The following is a 19,972-nucleotide window of genomic DNA, read 5'->3' on the forward strand; positions in this document are numbered from 1 at the left end:
TTTAGCTGTTAGTATTACCAACTTGCATGCCAAATGTTAAGTCTCTAATAAATATGGTGACGGAAAGAGGGTCATTTATTGGAAGTGAAAATAAAAATCCAATTTATTCACTATCCCGTGGGAATTTCGAAAAACCCTGAAAACTGTTTTTAGCTGTTAGTATTACCTACTTGCATGCCAAATGTAAAGTCTCTAATAAATATAGTGACTGAAAGAGGGTCATTTATTGGAAGTAAAAATACAAATCCCATTTATTCACTATCCCGTGGGAATTTTGAAAAATCCTGAAAATTGTTTTTAGCTGTTAGTATTACCTACTTGCATGCCAAATGTGCAGTTTCTAATAATTATATTTACAGAAATAGGGCCATTTTGAAGTGAAAATATAAATCCCATTTATTTCCTATCCCGTGGGAATTTCGAAAAATCCTTTCTTAGTGGGCGTCTACATCTACTAAGGAATATATATTCCAAATTTCAAGTTTCTAGGCCCAGCGGTTTGGGCTGTGCGTTGATCTATAAGTCAGTCAGTCAGTCAGTCAGTCAGTTTCTTCTTTTATATATATAGATAGATGGTTAACACGTTCGGCCTCAGTGACACAACGTCTGTGACCTTTTAGTTCTTACTCCTATGCCACTGACACGTACTTATTTGTGACTGCTGTGGAATATGCGCTATGCCTAGCGTAAGAGCTTAGTGGATCGTCACATTTGGCTTCAGCAACGTTCCTTTAGGAGGTACGAATTATTTTGACATGACATGCGTGTCACTGGCACCGGAATGTATTACGTCTGTGACACGTATACGTATCACTGGCATAGAAGTGACTGCTGTGGGATATGCGTAGGCTTAGCGTAAGACCTTAGTGGATCGTTGCCGGGGCCCAACGTGTAAGCTTTTCATGGGTGACCAGGCTCGAACTTAGTTAGAGGAGCTCACCTGGGTTCCGCGTGCTGGTAGAACACAGAGACGGCATACTGTAAAACACGCGGTCGCGCACGCAGCGGATATCGCTTGATGCCGCAGTCGCGCAGCTGCATGCCAAATGCCATTTCTGCGATCGACACTTTGTTCTTTGGTAGATTCTGCGAAACAGCCGAATCGATGTTGAAGGGTAAAGTAAAACAAGTATCAAATAATCTTACAGAAATAAGTAATTAGTTCAAAGAACGACAATTGATGGCATCATAGTTGATAAACTCTCAACATTTCCATTTCAAAGTCTAATATAATAAAAACTATGTGTAAAGTTCCATCTAAAAAGGTTAAACCAGTTTTTGATTAAATAAGTTTTTATTATCAATATAATTTTTAAAACAATCCTTTTTTCTAATTGTACATCTTTTGTTGGCTGTATCCGCATTTTCATCCATACTACATATCTTAGATGAATGATTGGTCTCGCGTGCTCGCTCTACTAGATAACGCCGGCGTACTTGTCAAATGCGGCAGCAAATAGTACGCCGAATTCGGCGTACCCGAGCCCGAGGCGAGTCAGTCGCGTTGCAAACTGTGCGTAAGGTGCATGTACCGAATTTTTTGTTAAATTTTGGTCATAAACCGAAGTAAAATGCCAGTTTTCGCAGTGAAATTGTGTAAAAATAATACTACATGAAATAAGAAGGACACTGGGATCACATGCTATCAGTAAATATCGTATAATTTCGAAATTACAAAATAAAATAACATGAACCCTAAACGCCATTCTGTGTTGCCGCGTACACAAGAATCAAATTCCCCGTGGTTGAGATTTTAATAAATTGAATTTTATTGTTATCATCATTAAATGATGATAAATTTTAATAACTTATTTTATTTAAGTATCTAACGTAATTATTATATATACATAACCTAGTTCTATATTATTTAATGTTTATCTTGGTGATATATCCACTGAAGGTGTATAAATTGTTACCCGACACTATTTAATTAAGGGGTGAATGTGTCTAAAATTAAAAATGTTTTTCGTTTTCCCATTCAAAAAGCCCAATCAGCTGATTTACTTAGGTATTACGGGAAACGAAAAAAATTTTTTTTTCGTATTTCTACCCATTTTTCTGAAATGTTAACTTTTTACCCTAGTGCCCGAAGGAGGGTTATGTTTTTCAAGCGTATGTATATAAGTATGTATATGCATGTATGTATGTATATTTTGTAATTTTTTTTTATTTATTTTGGTCTTAATTAACCTGTACATTATATTAGGTTTAACTATAGGTGGAACGTGTTATCTTAACTACGCAAAACTTCTTAGTTGGTGACTCAGCCCATGAATTTTTAGTAATAATTTGTAAATATTGAATGTCCTTAAATATATATATTTTTAATTAAAAGTGAGGCCTGATCATTGATATACCTACATCATAACTTCCATTTTTTTAAAGAAGAAACCTACGCCTAACCTATACACAAACATATTAATACATTCACTCTTAATTACTTCTTAATTTCTAAGTATTTCCCAAGAGACATTTTGTAACCAGTAACTTAATAGACTACAGAATAATTTATTTTCCCAATAATTCGGGTAACAGTGGAGCAGCTGGCAACACAATTCGTCACGCACACTAGCATCCTTGCAAATTGTCTTACACCGTTCTTACGCACACTACAATATTGAGTTGCCGCATTCACGAACCTTTTGTTTTTAGGTAGCGCGGTATCTAGTCGAGCGAGCGCGCGAGACCAATCATTCATCTAAGCTACATATCCATGCCAATTCCAAGTCAATCTGATAAGTGATAAGATAGATAACACAAGAAGTCCAGAGGTGGTCGAAGTCTTGTTTGCAATAGTAGATTGATAACCAAGGGTGGAAAGTGACCCATTTAACCCGAGATATTTCTGGCGCTCGAACGAACTGAGAGCGCCAATAGTTCGAGGGGAAATGGGTAATTTCACCCGAGTTAGACATTCTACTTTTCATTTCGACTGAGGTAAGTAAAATACTACAAAAAAAAATGAGAATAATAATAAATTGAATTTACTTATATCCAACCCCCAACGGAACCTTTTCGACCTGGCCACTTGCAACGGCCGACTATTAAAAAAATCGAGTTGGTCACGACCAAGGAGCTTCTATATAAAACTGGAGGTTGAACGCCGAATGAAGAAGTTTGTCCTTTATTAGTACTTATTTATATATTCCATTACTTTGTTTCACATTTCACGAATGACTTCCATCTCTGTCTGATCTAACTAAAGAAAGAGATGGAATATGTTTGTGACATAATAAAGATCAAATTTCTTGTTTCAAACGGATGTTCAGCGTTCAACCTCCAGTGTTGTATATAAGCTCCTTGGTCACGACGCGCATCTAGATGGCCATGCCGAAACGTGAAAAAAAAGTGTCATGGACGTAACTCAATTATCTTCGACTCCGTGGCTAATCGAAAAATTAAAAAAAAAATACTTTCCACCCGGCTATCTATCTACCCATGAAAATTAAACTTTCCGAACAGGAGAGATGAAAAACAAATATCTTATGCACACATACATACGACTGAATGGGTCAAAGTGCTCGTAAAAACATAATTAATACATTCTTTCAGCTACATGAATAGTGTTGTGTTAGAAAAAAATTAATGGTTCACCCTATCAGGTGTTCTTGCCAGTGATTGAACATGAAAAATTAACGAAATATTGTCTAACACAATTATTATTAATGTTAATAGCAATATTAGCCTAGTTTGTCCATTAAAATAGATATAATATCTATACAAATACAAGGCAAAAAAAAAGCACTTACTTGGTAAGAGTGAATTGTATTAACAACATTGACATCCATTGAAAACGTCTGAAGGTTTTGCTGCCACAGGTTAGCAGGGGAGAGCAATAAGCAGCTGTATTCCGGCAGAACTCGCTCCAAACTTGCTTTACTGTTCCGTTGATTCATGCCATCAATTTGGTAGCAGTACTGTGATAAACTGCTTTTGCTAAAACAATAGGATATAAGGTGGTGACTGGTGAGTACCATACCCAATCTAGTAAAACATTTGCATTTGGAAAAAACCCATTGAGTTGATTGCGAAGCAACGGGCAACAGCTAGTATGGAATATTTATTCATATTAGACTCACGTTTCTGGGTCTTCATGATTTTTTATTGTTTCCACCAATCTGAAGACTTCTTGGAGGGGCGCTCTGAATGCATCCCACATGCGCAAATTAGTATTCCATGGCGATACACCTAAATAATAACATTTTAAATTAATCACAACTAATTACAAATGACAAGGGATATTAGGGTAATAATATTTACCTATTTTCATTATTATTTGTTGCACATAAAGTAGGGGTTTATCCTTAGCCCAGATATATGGTAATTTATGTGTTTCATTGAAAACAAGCTCTAAGGTATGAGGTATACCTGAAAAAAAAAATAATAAAAAATAATAATAAAGCATCTGAGCTAACTGATCAAAATGGAAAACATTCATTTATTAAACCAGTAACACTTTCACTAGATTCTAAACTACTAGCTAGACTCAAAACTATAGTGGGGACCTCACGTCACAGTAATCGCGTCGCGAGTAGGTTGAGCTCTGCTGCTTTTGCAGTTGGAAAAATATGGCAGCTAACCGATGTGGCGACGGCACGGTTGTTGTACTTTGCTTACTGTAATAGCATCATGTTGCCTTATTTTATGGGGATCTACTGCAGACATTGAGTCAATTTTAATCTTGCAAAAGAACGCACAGAGGGCTATCGTTTTTTGTCTTACTAGATGGCACCACTGTTGCGTGAGGTTTTTAAGTATGGCTTTCAAAGTGTTATTATGGGTATGAAAACAAAGTTTAGATTAAAATCATATTTAATACATCTTAAAACCGTACCATAAAAATATCGAGCAACCATAGTCTTGCGTAGTCTGGTTTTGTTCGGAAAAAAGGGAGGACAAAAGTTTTTGAAAGACAAAACTGTCTCAAAACATAGACATTCATTGCCCCTTATCGCGTAATTGCCATAATTAATTTTAGATAATGCAAAATATACACAAAATTATTCTAATTATAAATAAACTGCATAGCTCACCCAAAAACTGAGATTTGACATTTCGGAGACCTCACGCTACACTAGCGTCGCCAGCGGCGAATTTATACGCGATAGCCCTCATTAGAGCAATCTATAATGTGAAGACGCGAGAATCTTTAAGATCTTTTATTAAGGAAACGGGTATCCTAACCCTGCCGTCGTTGTATGTATTTGAAATAATTATGTATGTTAGGAAAAATATATGTGATTTTCCCATAAACGTCGATAAGCCGAAGTCTACTAAAACACAGGGAAGCTTAAAGTTCCATCATACAGACTGGCTAAAACAAAAAAGTTGTTCCTGGGAAATTGCATACGATTTTACAATAAAACTCCGAAAAATATAGCTTATCAAACAGAGATATAAAATTGAAATCTATTGTCAAGAATACATTAATATCTAAGGTGTATTATAAATTTAATGAATATATCATCAACAGCAATATTTGGAAATAAATCCGATCCACATTAGGAATCCTGTACTTCCACTGGCAAATCTACTGTGTTAAAAAAAGTACTTACCTAGTTGTGCTAAATACTTGTAATCTTTATTCAACATTTTATATCTGTTTTAAAAAATATATAACTCATTGAGTTTCTTGCCGGATTCTTCTCAACATAGGTTTTTCCGAACTGGTGGTGGATTTTTTTGACATTCATAAGTGCTTGTCATAGACTAAATTGAATAAAGATATTTTGACTGACTGCCCCAAGGTAATTTGCCAACCTATATTTACAAATAATTTGCAGTCAAATTACCTTAACTGCTGACATTAAGGTTACTGAACATAACTAGTGCAATACATGTTATGCACATATATATATTATTATGTCCGAAACAGGAAAATAATGCATGAGCAGTGAAAGCCTTATAAAATGCTTAATATGATTAATATACTTGACTCCATCAATTTTTAAGTAATGCGATATATCATATGCTTACAGAACAACCGAAAAATATGCTTCCCATTGCAGCATCAGCACACACACATACCTACATGCTTAATGACCTGTTTGCTATTATGAAATGAATAAATATTTGTCTTTTTCTCTGACATTATGTTAGCATGGCAACCACATACATCATTAGACATTAATGACAAATGGTTAAACCTACATTCTTGTGATATGTGGTTCTGTGAGTTTTGTTTGTTCTTTATTTATCCTACCTAGTGCATTTACACAACACACACAACTGCATTTTGACACCATTTACTTGATTATAATTAAATATCAAGCGCATTCATATTGTCTACTATCCAAGAGCTACAGACACCTATGGCCGCATGGGTGTCTGTTGTATGGCTTTATTTCGGCATGCTAATGACTATCTACCTCTTTTCATTTTAATATATTAAAGTCATTGTTTGCCACATGATCATAAGCAAGCATTGGTTTACAGTAGAAAGAGTCACATAGTTAGGAAAAGAAAAGGAGGGTAATTTAATTTGCCAAGTTGCTGGAATAGAGGTATTTCTAAACAATTTAAAAGAAGTAGTAGGTTCTAAATTTTATTATGGCTATTATTGAAACTCTAATTTTCCGTATCGCAGAGGCACTGGGGGTAACCCATTGTTACATAAGATTTGCTGTGCCAATAATAGCAGCTTGTCTTATAATATAATAGCTTAAATTAAATTTTAAAAATGGACACTTTAAATTATGAGTTTTAGTGCAATTGATCCGTTTCTGAATCCAGATAAAATCATATGTAAGAAGGGTGAGAAAGAAATCTTATATGCTCTTACATACATGGGGTAGGGAGAATGAAAGTTGGCAAAATTGTCTTAATTGAATGGTCTTTTGAGTACTTAAATGAAGAGTCAAATCATTGTAGTATATCCTATCATAACTTACCTTTAGGAAGACAGCTGTTGGTGCTACAATCTATTTTACTCAGCTCCGTGGCATCTAGTAGAGGTATATTAACAACCGTTGGTATGTTTCCAGGTAGAGGAACATTCAACAATGGGTAACTGTAAAGATAGTGCTTTTTAGCAAAACATTTGTACTGTGAATATGACTCCAATACTAGTTAGTGTACTCACCAGCATAACAGCACAATTGATAGTGCAAAGCCTATTACTGCAATGGGATATGATGAACAAAACAAACCATATGTGTAGTAAATTTGAGCCACACGCTCAGGTAAGGAGGCTCCGGCCATGATGTGATCTCTGAGTGATCACTTGGTTAACGTTTATATTAAGTTCTAGTCAACTTCATACGAACGTTGGGCTAAGTTAATACGAAGTTTATATTGGAAGTCGGGTTCCCACAGTCGTGTATTTCAAATATCGTCGCATGTCTCGATGTGATGGAGGCAATTACTTGTGAGTTTTGCATCATGCACGCTCATGCCGCCTTCTGAGGTTTTCTATGAAATATTATATTGCACTAGGTGAAGAATAACCACGCAATTTTGACAGCACTATTGACACTTCGCCAAACAACATTACATGAGAAACCAATAAAAAGCCAAAATTATTATTATTATTTTTAAACACGGAGCTAATCTGTAACGTATTTTTCCAATGTAGTTATAATTCACATTAGTTCAAGCATATTTCCTCTATTATAGGGTAAAAGTTCCAAAATATTTGACATGTTGGTTTTGTTTGTCATCGTTTTTTTTTAATTTGTGTTGCACTGGCTTTGTGCTAGTAGAGCATACATACAGCTCGAGGTAGATTAATTTTTGAAATGATTAAATTACTAAAATTTTAGATACGTAGTATCATTAGAAATAACACGTATGGTCGTAATAATTTTCAGATATAATTGGAAATAGATTATTTTGAATTATTTTAACATGAATTGGCATGGTTTGATTGACTTCTCGACAGAGGTCACTATTGTTATTGTCTCTCCGAGCGAGGTCTCCCCGCGTTTCTCGTAGTTATCAGACACAACTGATGCATAATAGTTCCGACAGAGGTCACCTTAAGACCGTTTTCAAATTATCCGATCCGATATCCGATATCAGGCCGGACAGTGTGAAAGACAGGTACATATTTCATACATTTAACTTGCACCGATATTGCATCGTCGTCCGAAACCGATATCGGATCGAATAATGTGGAAACGCTCTAACAAGGAAAGGTACCCAACTGACCGGCTCCGATTTGTTTTATTTTTATATAGGTAATGTTAGAGACTGGTCTAAACTTAAACTAATGGACACGTAATTTTTTTAGCTGGCCCAAGCCCAACCTATTCAGAGAAATTGACCCCCAAAGTACTAAAAAGTACAAACCCTCTAACTTCCGTAGAAAATGAAGAAAGCAAATTGCTAGTTTATTACTCAGCAGGTCACCCATGCGTTGGACTGACCAAGTTAAAACTGCACTCAACGGTCCACTCCACAAGAGGGGCTGCAGTACGGGAGGAATGGCGACGGATTGTAAAGCTTGCCACCACCCCTGATGTGATGACCACGAGCACTCTGCCAAGAGTGTGACGACCATGAAGAGAGTTAATTACTAGATTGATCATAATGTTGGAGGATATGAAAAAATAGTGGACCGGTGTTTTGTTATTTCGGCTCAAACTTACATTTTACAAAAAAAGTCCCTTCAAAGTTACATACTTCGGACCGCTTTTTAACGCTACCTAAACATAGGTATATAAAAATAAAACAAATCGGAGCCGGACAGTTGGGTACCTTTCCTTGTACAGTCGAGTTCATAAACGTGTGAGCAAAAATTTGATCAAAAATATCTGAACACTAGAAGCGTGCTACGACTCTATTGTTAACGGTGTAGAAGCGTGTTCAGATATCTTTGGTCAAATTTTTGCTCCCAAGTTTATGAACTCGACTGTACCTAAGTGTAAGCCACTGACGCCTTAAATTTTTCCTTACATTTGTTTATTTGTTGCCAACTAGCCCTAACTACATCCTTGCCCAAAGTGAGCCTCAATCATCATAATAACTCCTACGATCAGTGGCGTAGCTACCGAAGGGCTAGACGGGCAGTGCCTCGGGCCCCCAAGCTGAGGGCGCCCCTCGGTCTCTGACCTACAAACTGTAAATGACCAATCAGGAGTACCTACGTCGAATTCGCGACACGACGAATACGGAACAAACGATTTTAAATAGTTTAGTTGGGGCACTAGTTTATTTTTTGCCCCAGGGCCTTATGGTTACCTAGCTACGCCACTGCTTCCTATCCATTTCTAAACAAGAATATTCGTTCACGCACCTACGACCGAAATTAAAAAAAAAAATCGGCCGTGCGAGTCGGACTCACGCACGAAGGGTTCCGTACCATTATCTATACAACATTACACATTAGCAAGAAACGGCAAAAAAATCAAGTTTGTTGTTTGGGAGCCCCCCTTAAATATTTTATTTTAATTTAATTATTTATTTTGAAAGTGATTAAGCATACAACTAAAGATTCTGTGAATATGTCAAGCGTCTACCTGTTGCCGTTACAATATATCAAGCCAAAAACGGCAAAACAAACACATTTTTTGTTTGGGGCCCCTTAAATATTTATTTTGTTCTATTTTATAGCAGCAACAGTAATACATAATCTGTGAAAATTTCAAGTGTCTAACATTACGTCTCAAGAGATAGAGCTCCAACCAACGGACGGACAGACAGACAGCGGAGTCTCAGTAAGTAATAGGGTTCCGTTGGAACCCTTTGGGTATGGAACCCTAAAAATAACAAAGATGAAGCGCGTCAAAGTTCGAGATTGAGGGCCCGTGCTAAAAGTGTCGCACACGTGACGTCACGTGGAATCGTGTTGCCACGCGGGCTTTTCACACACAACATTAAATATCTTGCAAGTGTGTGCAGGTTTCTTCACGATATTTTCCTTCATCGTTAGCTTTTGGTAAATTTCAAATGTAATTTCGCACATAAATTCCGGAAAACTCAGAGGTGCGAGCCCTTCAAACCTTGGTCTAAACACTAGACTAGACTGTCTTGAACTATCTTGTGCCCGAGGAGGTTTTGTCCTCGTGAAAAGTAAAACAAAGAAAAAAAGTGACTTGGCCCCACCTGTGCCAAAAGCTGGGTAAGTATGTATGCCCTTGGCCCAGTGAATACACACCGCATATACATATTTTCCACATGTCTTATTATATCTGGAAATGGAATGACTAATGTATGGGCAAAAAACTTTTCCCAAAGTATCGCACACATCCCAAAATATTTCACTCAAATTATCATTTGGCTAAAAACCATTGCTAAAACAATTTATCAATTTCACGCAATTTCACAGTTAGTAATTTTATTTGCCAAATTATTGTTTCACAAATTATTATTTAGTCATGTTTCATATTACCAAGTATTATTTAGTCAAATGTATCGTTTGGCATAAAGCACTCTTCCCAAAATATAGCATGGCATAATAACCTACTTTTCAGGTAGAAGTTCGTTTCTGTGGGGGACGCAGTTCTAACCTAACCTAACCTACTTTTCTGGTAGCAGTTGGTTTCGGTGGTTGGTTCGTGTGCGAAGTGTCTTTTTGAACAAACATTATTTTGGAAAATAATATTTGCCAAAAGAAAACGTTTGCTTAATAAACGTTTGTCATAATAAAACTTGATAATGTAAAATTATGCCAAATGATAATTTGACCAAATGAACAAATTGCGAAATGTTAATATGTTAAAGATTCGTTTGGGAAATTACTGCGATAAGTTTTTTGTGAAGTGAAATGTGGCGAAAAATATTTTGTCGAAACGGCAGTACACCCTGGCAATGTAATGATGTAACAGGGAATAAAAATGTTGTAATCATCTAATTACGATAATCAACGAAACAAAACAGAAATGAAAGTAACTGCTATGGGAACGTAAAAATGGCTCAATCGTTTGAGTCGGGACAAATTAGTACTTAAGTGAAGATGTCTTTGGAAACAACACTTAGGGATGAAATTAAAATCCAAACAGTTTGGTGAGATCCAGGGGTGGGCGGAAGGGGTCGCGGCGCATCTTATCGCGGCCCCGTGCGGAAACGCGGCCACTTGCACACGCCTCAGGAAAACTGTCGAGTAGTAAGGAAAAGAAAAAATAACAAAGAAATCTTGTAACAAACACACACACACCAATGAAAATGAAAGACACTAAAATTAACTATCGTTCGATCAAAATAGTTGCGACTTGATTGTGGTAATAAGTAATAAATAATCGTCTAAGGGTATTGACATGTGACCCGAGCGGTCAAAATAACTACGAATATGAGAAGAATATGGAGCCATCTCTAAAAAGAACAAACGTACTTTACTTAAACAAAAACTCGTTTCTTGAGAAAAATCTCCACAGTTACCAAATATCAATGCCAGCTTTAGCAAATGCGAATTAGTTCGAAATCGGTTTTTGTAAAGTAAAATCAATTTTAACTCTTAACTTGACAATAGTTATTTGTGCAACAAGAGAGCAAAGTTGTTTTTTGTTGCGAGTGTTGATTTTGAATCCCGAGTAAGCGAAAGATTCTATAATTGAATCACGAGCGTCAGCGAGTGATTCTAGGTTAGAATCCTTAGAGCAGCAAGGGATTCAAACACACGAGATGCAAAAAAACTTTGGTCTCGTGTGACACATACAATTTTTCACCTCAGCAGCGAGAACATCATATACCTACCTGTTTACAAAACAAACACATTTTTTTAAATATAATCCGATTTTCAAGAGACAAATATAATTATCACATTTAAAATCATAAAGAAGTGTCGAGTAGATACAATACAAATCTCATACTTCTTGTGCTAGGTATGTCACACTTGCAAACAGCCTCATCTTGGAGTCATTAAATAGGTTGAACAATAAACGTATAATTTATTATAAATGTTATTAAACCTTTAAGTATGAATTTTATTTAAATTTCTATTACATAAACATAAATTTGATAAAAATTCATTCAAATTAACAAATATCTATTCCAACTGTAGAGGCAGTATACGAATACGGAATTATTTTATAAAAAAAACAAGAGAAGCGGCGTACGTGCAACGAGGTTGCATACTTTATTAAAAGATCGGGAAAATTTACATTTTGGAAATATTTCGTTGTCCTGTAATTTATTACGTATCTATCGATATAGTTTTAATATCAAAAATTTAATTTAAGACTGTAATCAACACATTTGATCCTATCTCTCGCTTTTTTCGTGTTGAAGTGAAATGACAGATCAAAGTAAAGTTCATATATTTGGAATTCAGTAAGTAGACCCAACACTGTACTCAGCATTTAAAAATAATAATTAAAAAGTTACTTTGTCTCACGGAGTGAGCAAAATGCGATTTTGCTCACTGATTTCTCAAAGCAAAACCTGCCTGTTTGAGCTGCTGAGGTGAAAAAATATTTGAACTAATTTATTGAATCAGGCTCGTTACTTTGTACAGTTGCAGAGGTGTATATTAATAAACTATAAACAATTACTTTGCTCTACATCTAGTAGTAGGTAAGTAATGGGTTTATGTGATGTGTGTGTGTGTGTGTTCTTACAGCGTAGAGACGGAGGAGCTGCCTGAACACACATTGGTTGCACAAGCGTAGCTATCGTTAGATCGCGGATAAGCAAAGTAATTGTTTAAAATTAACAAATTTAATAATTCACAACTCAAAATTAATTTGTTCTAAAAATTCTACAGGAAAATACTAAAAAGGTGGTTTTGAATTATCTATGTGCAATTTAATGGCCCAGACACTACCAATTTGTAGTAAATAATACCATCATCGTCCAAGTATGTAGCGTGAGTAAATTTCGAAATTTCGTGTTCCATGGTGGCCCTGTTCCGGCCACTCACTTTTTAACAGCGTTAATAACGGTGGAATTAAAGCGCGAGAGGCCGCCGAGGACGATTTAATTAAACCTTAACGAAGATCCCTCCCCCCGCCAGAACGCCTCACCTGCCCGGTGTTTTATTTAATTTCTGCATTTATTTCTACTTAAGCCACCTCGGTAAATAATCTTTTTAAATTTCAGTGTTCTTTTCGTTCCGCGTGTAAAGCTGAAGCAACAACAAAATATTCATAGATACGTACAATTTTTTATGGAACCTTCGGTGCAACAGTCCGATTCACAATCGGCCATTTTTTGTCATTAAATATAATCAAGAGCTAAATACGCACTAAATTGTAAGTATCTAGTCTAATTAAAATAACCATTTTTCATACGAGCTTTTTTTGCTGACTGTACATTTCAGGGCAAGCTTGTATCTAAAGGTAAAAACAGTACCTCAGTCGACACAAGAGTACATATATGTATTTTATGGTGTGTTTCCACTAGTTCCATTGACAGTACTATATTTATTATAGAGTTCTGGAATGGACCTGCGTGAAGTAATTCAATAATTATTTCAAACTACCTAACTAAATTTTGCACGCGACTTCATCTTTCGAGAGTTCGTGGTTTAATTGACTATTTACTAAATATCCCGCGGAAACTATAATTTTCCAGCACAAAAACTATCCTATTCCAGGGCCCATGGTCTAAAACTAACTTCATACCAAATTTCATCTAAATCGCTTCAAGCGTACAGAGGTAACTGACAGACAGATTTTAATTTCGCATTTATAACTGGTAAGGACTACAAAGTACCTAGGCACTGAAAATAATGTAAAATAAACAAAGTACGGAAACCCTATTTTAGTAATTGTTTTGCTTTTAATAAACCATTTTATATTATTTTATAATAAGGCCCTGAGTGTGTTGAGTTGCGGTAACTGCGCCACCTGATTTCGATGTTTATTTTTAGTTTGGGATAAACGGCAATCTTGTGGTCAGGTGTCCGGGTGATGCGGGTGGCGCCGATAGGCGTGATCCAGGCTGATTTATAGTTGCTGGGGCTTTGAGCGCAGTAACGCAGTCTCATCGCTACGTTATTGTCACTTTAGTTACCTTAACGACTCTACATACAGTCTTTCCTTTTCCACATACTTACGAGTAAATACAATTAATTAATACTTAATAGGACTTAGGCCAATGCCTAAGGGCTACGGTATTAAAATAAAGAAGAGGCGAAGTTTTTTTTATAAATTCAGAAATCAAATTGGAAACACAGTGAAATTTTGGTACACCGTTTTCATTAAGGTGAGACTTCTCATTTGCAAAATGATAAATATGGCATAAATTATTTCATTTAATATTCAATTTCGTTCTTTCGCAATGGCTTCGGATATTACGAGTAACGAGTAGGTAGGCAAGATACTTTGCGCAGACATCCCTTTTTTATTTTTTTTACTGCGCTACGATACTGTTTGCTTGTAGGCTCTTCATTTTGTGTTTAAATACGGGGGAGAGATTCGCTCAAAAGGATACTCGACAATCCGGTTAAACATACGAACGCACCTGAGGTTTACACGGCTTGCTATATTATAAATGCGAAAGTGGGTTTGTATGTTTATTTGTTTTGCTTTCACTGCTAAACTATTGAACCAATTGCCATGAAATTTTGCATTACATCACATTAGATGTCCAGAATAAAGAAAATAAATTTAATCCCAAAAAATAATTGCTCTCGAGGGCATGCGATAAACAATTCTTAACATATGTACGAAGTCGCGGGCAACATCTAGTTTAAATAAATTATATTATTATATTATATTATTTAAAATAAATTGCCATCTCCATGGAACCTGTTACAGAATCGATGCAGCAAATGGTGCGGCAAAAAAAACAAAAATGTCCAAATATAGGGGTCAAGACCCGAATACGACTTCGTCCCATTCGGTGTCGAGACCTTTGGTACGTGGAGTCCTAGCGCTTCTAAAACTATTCAAAGAAATTTCGAAAAGGTTAGTAGACATCACATGGGACTAGAGCTGGCAGCTTCCTCGGACAAAGAATTAGCTTGGCTATTCAAAGAGGAAACGCTGCCAGCATCTTCGGTACCTTGCCAAAGGTACTGAATCTTTAAGTAGTTTATTTTCGTTTTATTTTATGTGAGTAAGTATTTAAAGTTTAGGATAGGTAGTTTTATTAATTTAATGCTTATTGTTATTTTATGATTTTGTAATTGGTAAATAGTAACGTATTAATAAAACTTTGATTTATATGTATGTAAACTAGATGTAGGTATGTCCAGTTTAAATAAAATGCATTAGTAGGTATGTTCTGTTTGTATAAGCATTTAAATAAACACAATAATCTAACATTGTAACATAGTTTAGTTTATAAATAGTTTTAGTCTTGGATGTTAGATAGTATTTATTGCTTTTCCTAATTATAATGTAATTTTACAACATAGTAAATATATTACTTAGTATTCTAAAATTACTCATAATCAGCATTTAAGGGTTTAGTTATTGTCAGTTTAGCCACCTTCCACCTTCATTCTACCTACATATTTAGAAGGTTATTGTCGTTATTATTAAGTGGATACTAAAGTCGACTGTGTCATGGACGGATAGTTTTGGAAATTTACGACGTGTTATATTATAATTTAGTGTCGCGAGGCGCAAGGGCGGGCTTAAAAGATCAGTGAGGCGTCGCAGGCGGGCGGCGATCGGCCACTTGGCTTTGAGTTATGATACCCGAACGCCCAATCTTTATTAATTATAACCGTGGGCAGAATTATTGTTTTATCTGTTTTTTATGTACAATTTCCCTATTGATGTAGACATAGGTATACCTGTTCATCTAAATTATGCTGTATTTAGGTAGTCTAGGTATTGGAGGTAGGTAGTGGATGAGCGGTTACGGTGCTCAAAATGATCTACACACGATTCTATTGCCAAGGTAATAAAAGAGTCTTAAGATCATTTTGAACACCACAAACCACAACTGCTTCTACTTTTGCCGCTGACTGTACCTAACCTACCTACTTGTATCCTACCTACCGCAATCGCTCCATTCCTAACTAATGAGTAATGACATGCATTTTTCGTATTTGGTATTGTAATATCATAGCTGCAGTGTATTTGTCAGTTAATATTTTAATTTGAAACTTTAAACCGAGATTGACTGACTGCATGAGATTGAACTATAGGTAAATACTGATTAACAGTTCAATGAGAGAATTAGTAAGAAAATATCCATTAAAAATTTAGTTTCGGCTACAACTTCGTATTTCAATACTGACTAAAAAAACAGATTGTAAAACATCCAAGGAAGTGAGAAGGACCAAATTGTTCTTCCAAGATTAAATCCGAGGCGTCATCCCGCTCCCCTTCAGCGGGCTCAGCTCGTCCTTTTGCCGCCGCATGAAATTTATGAAATTTAAAAAAGTTCTCTCCTGCCGGCGAAAAATGTGATTAAATATGTTTTGTTCAAGAGCAAGACATTAAAGCGATGTTAAGGGTGTGATAATGAGGCCGTTGATAAGCGTTTATTAGCCGGCGCGGCGGCCGGCGGGAACGGCCGCCCGTAGCGCTATCAAGGGGGAGTTAAATCATTTTAACGTAGTTTGCGATGAGACTCCTTTAAGAAAAACTTCGTGATACGACCTTTTATTTGGATTTAAATTGCTCGCTTTGAAACGACCGCGATGGCTCGGTCGTTGTTAAGGCTTTTGTTAATATTTTTTGGAAGAAGCATGCAATAATTCGGTGGTTAACTGCGTTTAGATAGCGTGGATATTTACAAATACGATTATACTATTTTGTACATAAATTAATATAACTCAGAATTTTTTACGGTTTTTAATCCTAGTTTGCATTCATATGCGTGTATCTTTCAAGTAAATTTTCATCTATACTTACTTTCAACCGGTTCGACTTGAATAGCTTGAACTTGACTTGATATTTGATATGGATATGAAGGCTGGATGATAGGTAGTGCAAGTACCTACAGTAAACAAAAAGCAGAGCGAGAAAAAAAAAACTCGTAGTAACAAAATTATTAGTACATAAAGAAAACTTTTAACATGTTATTTGTTTTGAGCTACTTAATTGTTAAAACACATTAAGTAGCTCACAAACACATGAGGTGTGGAATTCTTTGCATTTTATTTAACATGATGTATTAAATAATGAAACGTCAGTATTAGATAAATGACATGAATCAGTAGCATTACCGAGCTAATCTAATGGCAACAACAATATAGCAAGCGATCAGAGGCGTGTCGGACGCGCAACCCACCACCACGGAACTAAGAAGCGCCTCTTTTACCTAAATTACTACATATAGCATTTTCTCTCAATTTTTTTCATACTTCGAATACTTTCTTGAGTCATCACTGCCGTCAATGAAGAAATAAATACTTAAGTGTAGATTGCAAAATGACCTCGACTTACGGCTCAGCCATATTTTTCTACATTATTTATCATTTTTCTAAAGCGCCATCGGGTCAATTGTAGTTTAATTACACCATAGCAATTAAATTATCCAAGTATATTACTTAATTTATGAAAAACTAGCTTTTGCTTGCGGCTTTGCCCGCATGGAATTTGGTTATCGCGCACTGTACCCTCGGGAACTGTGCATTTTTCCGGGATAAAAAGTAGCCTTTGTCACTCTCTGGCCCATAAACTATCGCTATGCCAAAAATCACGTCAATCCGTCGCTCCGTTTCGTGGTGAAAGACGGATAAACATACAAACATACAAATACACACAAACACACACTTTCACATTTAAACTCGTAATATTAGTGTGGATAAATGTTTCCTGTCAGGTGAAAAATCGCGGTAGTAGCGAGAGGACCATTTCACGTCACAGCCTTGATTACGATACTATTATCTCATTTAGTTATTTTGACCGTTTAATATCACAGTTGTCAAATGAACCTCACAATTCTAGCACCAACTAGCTCACAGAAACCCACATTGGTAGCCGGTTTGCTATCCATCAAATACCTATACTTGTACTACTATAACCACCTGCTGCTTGCTACTAAGTTAGCTGGAAGAGATCCTTACTAAGTAGAAAAGAGTGGTACCTACTTAGTTACTATTTTGGGACTCTATAATGTACCCCTAATACGGATAAGTTCAGATTTGTACAGTCAATGGCATAATATATATGTATTATGTATGTACCTACCATAAGCCAAATAAGTGGTCTATTAATTTTTAAACAAGTTCCTATCAAATAAATATGTCGCTGAAGTCGAACTTTCAAGTTGATAGACACGTCTATTGGCATTATTGTTTTATGACGAGCAAACGATTAGGTATCAACTTTAGGGTGGTAGGGTAGGCCACATATTTGGCTGATGGTACGATACCAAGGCGTAAAAATATCTATAAGAGGTACACCTTTATGCGACCAACCATAAGGACGATATAAATTAATAAAATAAATAAATGAATATCATGGGACACTTGATACCAATTGACCTATATAGTCCCAAACTAAGCAAAGCTTGTACTATGGCAACGGATAAACCGATACCTCCTACGTATACTGGTACAAGTGACAAATTTCTGATTTTTAGTTTTTTGCAATTTTGTGATTAATATTTCCTTATTTACCCACCACAAAAAATTTGCACGGATATTCCTAGTAGTTTTGGAAATAAAGTGACGTATATGAATGCATCTAACACCGTTTTGCTAATCGGTACAACGTATACTGAGGCAACCGACATGCACCACTATACGCGGCACTGATATTGTCGCGGGGCCGGGGAAGTCGAGTGTAACTGGCAGTTGCCTCAGTGTACGCGCTAGCCGTCGCTGCGTGCGGACCGTTTAAACTGTTCTACGAACACATAATTTGATAGTATATATAAAAAAAAAACATGTTTTGGTCTGACAATTGCGGAGGGCAAGACCACAATAGCCGTATTTCTCATAGACAGTCATGGAAACTAAATCCAATGTGAAACCTTTTCGTGATCTATTTCGCTATGATTTCTTTGGCAAATGTATGGGATGTCAACATAACATTGGTAGTACAACGGTTCCACCCCAGTACCAGTACGTGATTCAGTTTCCTCGGCTATACCTACATGTACGCGTGCTAGAAATATAACATTGCAGTATTACATTGCATTCTGGTAGTTGAGCATCCCCAAAAAGAAGGCGAAGGCATGCATGCTTTAATTAAAATGAGAACAGTAAATTTCAATATACCTACAGGTTGATAAAAAAATCCTGTACTATACTGTAACCCATATTAGGGCTACTGATTACTAATACGATATAAGTGGGAAAACATCGAAATTAGAAGGAAGATTATTAGATGGAAGTAGAGTCGTAAGAAGACTTTCTAGTCTTCTTGCGACTCCACTTCCATACAAAACTTCTTTTTTTCGAATCACAGTATTTTTCTACTTGGATCATATTAGTAATTAGTAGCCCTAATGTGGTTTAAAGTATAGTACAGGTTTTTAATAACCCCCTATACACATTTTTTTATACACACCTAAGAAATGGTACCTGGCTATGTATATGGCGAAAACGGGTAAACCGTATGAAGTTATAAAAGTTTCCCAAGACTCAGAAACAGACACAAAATTTAAATCTATTGTCAAGAAGACATTAATATATAAGGCGTATTATTAAAATTAATGATTATATCATGGATAGGGAAATTTGGAAATAATCCCGATCCGCATTGGCGAGTGCTTACTCCAAATAGCGAATTGAGAACTGTTTTAAATATGTAGTTGTGCTAAATACTTGTGATATATAGATATCACTAAAATATGATTGTAAATCTGTTTACAAAATATACCTAGGTTTATTGCCAGACTCTTCTCAACAGAGGTTTTTACGAACCGGTGGTAAATTTTTTGACATTCATAAGTGCTTGTTACAATCTAAATGAATAAAGATATTTTGACTTTGACTCAATATTTCATGTCAAAGCTTGGCTTAAGCAAAGTGCTAATCAGACTCGCGCACGAAGGGTTCCATACCATCTATACAACTTCATTAGAATTAGCAAAAAAATGGCAAAAAAATTACATTTGTTGTATGGGGGCCCCCTTAAATATTTATTCTGTTCTATTTTTTGTTATATATATATTATATCGACTACAGTTATACATAATCTGTGAAAATTTTAACTGTCTAACTATCATGGTTCATGAGATA

At 35.9% G+C, this 19,972-nt stretch overlaps 1 protein-coding gene across 1 annotated transcript in view; it reads right to left on the reverse strand.

Annotated features, from left to right (window-relative positions):
- SCAP (SREBP cleavage activating protein) overlaps positions 1-7,651 on the reverse strand; it is a 33,974-nt gene extending 26,323 nt beyond the window's left edge. Inside the window, exons 1-6 of the mRNA XM_074095558.1 lie at positions 7,082-7,651; positions 6,891-7,009; positions 4,261-4,368; positions 4,080-4,188; positions 3,750-3,936; positions 941-1,086 (exon numbers count right to left, since the gene is read on the reverse strand). Of these exons, the coding sequence (XP_073951659.1) occupies positions 941-1,086; positions 3,750-3,936; positions 4,080-4,188; positions 4,261-4,368; positions 6,891-7,009; positions 7,082-7,200 (788 nt within the window). The 5' untranslated portion in view covers positions 7,201-7,651. The remainder of the gene's footprint in view (positions 1-940; positions 1,087-3,749; positions 3,937-4,079; positions 4,189-4,260; positions 4,369-6,890; positions 7,010-7,081) is intronic.
- Positions 7,652-19,972: the final 12,321 nt, after the last annotated feature.

This window comes from Choristoneura fumiferana, chromosome Z (genome assembly GCF_025370935.1).
Source record: "Choristoneura fumiferana chromosome Z, NRCan_CFum_1, whole genome shotgun sequence".
Lineage (NCBI taxonomy): Eukaryota > Metazoa > Arthropoda > Insecta > Lepidoptera > Tortricidae > Choristoneura > Choristoneura fumiferana.